Source organism: Heterodontus francisci, chromosome 7 (assembly GCF_036365525.1).
Source record: "Heterodontus francisci isolate sHetFra1 chromosome 7, sHetFra1.hap1, whole genome shotgun sequence".
Lineage (NCBI taxonomy): Eukaryota > Metazoa > Chordata > Chondrichthyes > Heterodontiformes > Heterodontidae > Heterodontus > Heterodontus francisci.
In genome coordinates this window covers 125,937,008-125,943,007 of record NC_090377.1, presented here as the reverse complement: position 1 = coordinate 125,943,007, position 6,000 = coordinate 125,937,008, and the positions used below count along the sequence as shown (strand labels likewise).

The following is a 6,000-nucleotide window of genomic DNA, read 5'->3' as shown; positions in this document are numbered from 1 at the left end:
TAGGGGCAGGACCGACCCTTGCTTCATTGAGGCCCACCTGGATCTAATGCTGAAGGCCGTGAGGAATAGGAGGGAGGTCCTCTTCCCAGAGGGTGGCAGGAGGAGGTCACCCCGTCATGCAGGAGGGGCTCACTCTGTTCAGTGTTATCTCCCTCCACTCCCTAGTCCTCCTCCTCTCTCGCCTCCTGCTCCTCCCCCAATGAGCTGTCTCCTTCCAGGGCGTCACTGTCCACACATCAAGGTCCACACATCTATGGAGGGACATGTTATGGAGAGCGCAGCAGACCACCACAATGACCGAGACTCTTGCAGGAGGGCATTGGAGGGCACCACCCGACTGGTCCAGGCACTGGAATTGCATTTTCAGAAACTGGGCTGCCTGCTGAATGGTTGGCCTGCTGAGCAGGTGGCAGTGGCTGTATTGCCTCTGTGTGGGGCTCCTGTAGAGGAGTGAGTAGCCATCACATCAGGGGATTTCCCTTGTACCCTTGGAGCCAGCCATGCACTTTGGGGAATGGAGTGAAGGACCAAGGCAGCCTGGACTGGCAGAGGATGAAGGAGTCATGGGAGCTGCCAGGAAAATGAGTATACATATGGAGGAAGCACTTGCTGTGGTTGCAAACATTTGAGGGAGTGAAAGCCCTTCTTGTTGATGAATCTGATTGGGTGGTCGCTGGGTGCCTTGATGGCCACCTGGGGGCATTCGATGATGCCTTGCCCCTGGGGGAATCCAGCAATGGAGGCTGAACCCAATGCTCTCTCTGCCTGTGCAGCCCCTGATCTCCTGAAAATTGCATCTGTGACCTGCCTGATGTCGTGATGAGTTGCTGACTGCGAGATGCCCCTCTCTGGCTTCCTGCCACTTACTAATGAGAAATTCAACTCTTCCAGCTGCAGCAATAGCTACATTGAGGCACAGCGGAAGCAGCTGAGATTTATTTGCCACCTCTGCTTTAATTTAATCAGCCCTTGCCATAGCCCTCATGGACCACCACGCTGTTCATCTCTTCACAACCCTGTCGTATTCCCCCCGGCATCTTACCTGTTCCCAACGTTGCTCACTGATAGTAACAAACCTGTTAAAGAACTCTTCAATGAGCTCAAACGGCACTTAATTGGAGGCTTGCGCTGCCATTGTCCCTTTAAAAATGGCGTCGCATTCCAGAGGTGGCAGTCCCAGATCTCCATGGATGTGATCTTCAGATCACAGTTGCCTCCATTCCTGCACTCAAAGGGTTTTGAAAATCTGGCCCCTCACTGAATGTGAAAGATCAAGCACATTAGTGAACCAGATGGGTTTTTACAACAATCAACAATGGTTTCATGGTCATCATTTGACTAGCTTTTTAATTCCAGATTTATTCATTGAAATCAAATTTCACCATCTGCCATGATGGGCATGGCCCCAGAGCATTGGTCTGGGCTCTGGATTACTAGTCTAGTGACATTACCATTATGCCACCACCTCCCCATCCGGTCGTTATAACATTTGCTGTTTGTGGGAGCTTGCTGTGCACAAATTGTTTGTTGCATTCTGTACATTGCAGCAGTAGCGACACTTCAAAAAGTACATCATTGGCTGTAAAGGCATTGGGACATCCTGGGGTTGTGAAAGGCGCTACAGAAATGCAAGTTTAAGTTTATAATATTATGCAAACTTTATCACCAGGGAATCATTTACAGTGAAACTTTGGGGGTGTTAGTATGGAGTGTAAGCCTGCTTTGGATACAGACTACGTCTCAATGCTGCATTCACTCTGCTTGCACCCTCACTGCCAGCCGTGGGGCCTCTGACTCCGCCTCCACCAATCAGAAAGGAATGTAATGGAGCCCGGATCCGCCCAGGAGTGCGCGGCCGAGCGGAGCTCCGATCAGGATGGCGGCGCCCAAGGAACTGGGTACGGAATGAGTAACCGGGACCTGGAGCAGCTCCCGGGGAAGATCGCATCCAGAAATGCAGAGAATAGGAGATTTCACTGGGAGTGGGAGGGGGAGGGGGAGGGGGAGGGGGAGATTACACGGTTCCCGGATCGGGGGAGATTACACGGTTCCCGGATCGGGGGAGTTTGCACGTGGTTCTTACGGGGGCGCGGGGGAGGGGAGGAGAGTTTGCACGGTTCACGTGGGGGGCGGGAGGAAAGGAAGGAGTTTGTACTGTTCCGGGGGTGGGGGAAGGGAAGGAGTTTGCACTGTACTGGGGAGAGGGAAGGAGTTTGCACTGTACTGGGGGGTGGGGGGAGAGGGAAGGAGTTTGCACTGTACTGGGGGGGGGTGGGGGGAGAGGGAAGGAGTTTGCACTGTACTGGGGGGGGTGGGGGGAGAGGGAAGGAGTTTGCACTGTACTGGGGGGGGGTGGGGGGAGAGGGAAGGAGTTTGCACTGTACTGGGGGGGGGTGGGGGGAGAGGGAAGGAGTTTGCACTGTACTGGGGGGGGGTGGGGGGAGAGGGAAGGAGTTTGCACTGTACTGGGGGGGGTGGGGGGAGAGGGAAGGAGTTTGCACTGTACTGGGGGGTGGGGGAGAGGGAAGGAGTTTGCACTGTACTGGGGGGGGGAGGAGAGGGAAGGAGTTTGCACTGTACCGGGGGGGGGGGAGGAGAGGGAAGGAGTTTGCACTGTACCGGGGGGGGGGAGGAGAGGGAAGGAGTTTGCACTGTACCGGGGTGTGGGGGGGCGGCGGAGGAGAGGGAAGGAGTTTGCACTGTTCCGGGGCGGGGGAGAGAGGGAAGGAGTTTGCACTGTTTCCGGGGGGGGGGGGGGGGTGAGGAGAGGGAAGGGGTTTGCACTGTACCGGGGTGGGGGAGGAGAGGGAAGGAGTTTGCACTGTTCCGGGGCGGGGGGAGAGGGAAGGAGTTTGCACTGTTCCGGGGCGGGGGGAGAGGGAAGGAGTTTGCACTGTTCCCTGGGGGAGGGGGAGGGAAGGAATTTGCACTGTTCCCAGGGGGTTGGAAGGAGTTTGTACTGTTCCCCGGGTGGGCAAGGGAAGGAGTTTGCACGGTTCCCGGGGGGGAGGGAAGGAGTTTGCACGGTTCCCGGGGGGGAGGGAAGGAGTTTGCACGGTTCCTGGGGGGGAGGGAAGGAGTATGCACGGTTCCCGGGGGTGTGAGGGGGGAGTTTGCACGGTTCCCGGGGGAGGAGGGGGGAGTTTGCACAGTTCCCTGGGGGGGAGGGGGAGAGTTGCACATTTCCTGGAGTGGGGGGGGGTGTAGTTTGCACAGTTCACAGGTGGGGGGGGGGGGGGGGGAATTTGAATGGTTCGCGGTGGGGGGCTGGGGGAGAGGAGGGGAAAGGGATGTTTGTACAATTTTTGGGTAGGGGGAGTTTGTACGGGTCCTGTGTGGGGGGGGGGGGGGGGGGGGAGATGAGAGTTGCAACGAGAACAGCCCTAACTTTTCCACCGTCTCCTCCTATGTGAAGTCCCTTATCCCTGATAACATCCTAGTAAACATCCTCTGCCCCCTTTCTAATGCCTTTCCATCTTTCCTGTACTGTGGTGCCCAGAATTGTTCACAATACTCCAGTAGATTTATAAAGTTCTAGCGTGATCTCTTTGCTTTTATATTCTATTTATTTACAAATCAAGTCGCCCATATGCTTTTTAACCACCTTATCAACTTGCCCTGCTACCTTTAAAGATTTGTGTACATGAGCACCAAGGTCTCTGCTCATCTACAGTTCAAAATGTTGCCTTTTATAGTATACAGTCTTTCCATATTAGTCCTCCCAAAGTGCATCACTTCACATCTCTCCACATTAAACTCCATGTTTCTCTCCATTCCACCATCCTGTCTCTGTCGTCCTGAAGTCTATGACTATCTTATTCATGATCTACTGCTTTGCCAAGTTTTGTATCATCTGCAAATCATCTGTGTAGATTGTTGATAAAAATTGCAGTAAGAAAAAGATCCAAATCTCACCCTTGGGGAAGCAAACAACATCCCAGTTTGAAAAACATCCATCCACCACCAGCAACGCCTCCTGTAACTCAGCCAATTTTGTATTCAATAGGGTAGATGGGGAGAAACTGTTTGCTCTGAATGGGGGGAGTCCAGAACAAGGGGTCATAACCTTAAAATTAGAGCTAGGCCATCCAGAGATGATGTCAGGAAGCATTTCACACAAAGGTAGTGGAAATGTGAAACATTCTTCCTCCAAATGGCTCTTGGGGTGGGGGGGGGGTCAATTAAAAATGTCAAAGATATGGGAACCAAGGTATTTACCCCCCCTCTTCCCCCATATCTCTACTGTATAATCTTGGCTCTCATCACCTGTTTATGACATTGGCACCAATTTTCTCTTGCAGCCTTGCTGAGTGTCTCAGATAAGACTGGTTTGGTGGACTTTGCCAGGCGCCTTGCTTCCGTCGGCCTCTCTCTTGTGGCTTCTGGTGGGACAGCGAAGGCTCTGCGGGACGCTGGTCTCGTTGTCAGGTGAGCATTCAGGGGCGGCGCAGTGGTTAGCACCGCAGCCTCACAGCTTCAGGGACCCGGGTTCGATTCTGGGTACTGCCTGTGCGAAGTTTGCAAGTTCTCCCTGTGTCTGCGTGGGTTTCCTCCGGGTGCTCCGGTTTCCTCCCACATGCCAAAGACTTGCAGGTTGATAGGTTAATTGGCCATTATAAATTGCCCCTAGTATAGGTAGGTGGTAGGGAAATATATAGGGACAGGTGGGGATGTGATAGGAATATGGAATTAGTGTAGGATTAGTATAAATGGGTGGTTGATGGTCGGCACAGACTTGGTGGGCCGAAGGGCCTGTTTCAGTGCTGTATCTCTAAACTAAACTAAACATTCTATTAACGCCTGGCTCTGCGTGGAGACTGGCGTCTAAACCTTTTTATGCCACGTTGCTCAGGCAGCATGTCACGCTAAACATGATAATTACTTAAAACCAGGAAAGTTAAGGGGAGATTTAATAGAGGAGTTGAGAGAAACCATTGGATTAACTTTGGTTGCTTTAAATCAAAGCAGAGAGATTCAAATTATCCCAAATAAGACTAGACATTTTTAAACAAAGCACTTGCTTTACAGTGAATGAAGTACTTTTAAAGTGTAGTCACTGTCAGTGACAATTATGGTTATTTTGAACTGGAAAAAGTAAATAATTTTGCCAGTCCTGCAGCAGTTCACCTTATTTTTCTCTCAGCCCTCTATAACAGGCTTTGATAATCGGCTAATAAAGTATCTGCTCTGTGCTGAAGTGCTTCAGTTAATGTATTACTGAGAAAATGTGCAATACGTGGATATTAAATGATGAGCATTAGTCTCAAGTAAGTTCAGTAGTAACTCAAAAGGGAATTGGATAAATACTTGATGGGAAAAAACTTTTCAGCGTGATGGGGAAAGAGCAGGGCAGTGAGACCAGTTGGATAGGTCTTTCAAAAGAGCCGGCACAGGCACGATGGGCCGAATAGCCACTTCGTATGCTGCATCGCACAAAGTGAAAATATTGGTGGGATCTGCCATACTACCCCACAACAAATCACCTGCACTAATGATGCACCCCTGTTCCAGGAGATGAGGATGGAATGGTCGATCCTTGCAAACAGTACACGGCAGTATGTATACAGGCGATCCTGATGTGAAAGGAAGCATTCATTGTGCTTGCCTGTTCTGCAGATTACGTGTAAATTGGGTAATATCTGGGGCACGGCTATGTTTTGTCAGAGAGTGAGCTTACCTGCACTGTGGGAGGTGCTGACTTTGATGTGAGATGCTAAACTGAGGCCTTGCCAGCTCTCCGGTGGATGCAGAAGATCCGACGGCACTATTCCAAAGAAGAGCAGGGAAGCTCTCCCCAGTGTCCTGGTCCATATTTATCCCTCAACTAATATCGGAAACAGATTCACTCATAACTGGTCACTTGTCGCATTGCCTTTTGTGGCACTTCACTGTGGGAGGGGGTGGATGTGTAGTGGTAATGTTACGGGACCAGTAATCCAGAGGCCCAGATTCATCCTTCAGAGACGTGAATTCAAATACTACTGCGCCAGCTGGTGGAAT

The 6,000-nt window shown here is 51.5% G+C and overlaps 1 protein-coding gene across 1 annotated transcript in view; it reads left to right on the top strand.

The window, feature by feature from the left end:
- Nucleotides 1–1,789: 1,789 nt before the first annotated feature.
- atic (5-aminoimidazole-4-carboxamide ribonucleotide formyltransferase/IMP cyclohydrolase) overlaps nucleotides 1,790–6,000 on the top strand; it is a 40,329-nt gene continuing 36,118 nt past the window's right edge. The window contains exons 1-2 of the mRNA XM_068036135.1: nucleotides 1,790–1,898; nucleotides 4,302–4,428. Coding sequence (XP_067892236.1) covers nucleotides 1,877–1,898; nucleotides 4,302–4,428 — 149 coding nt within the window. The 5' untranslated portion in view covers nucleotides 1,790–1,876. The remainder of the gene's footprint in view (nucleotides 1,899–4,301; nucleotides 4,429–6,000) is intronic.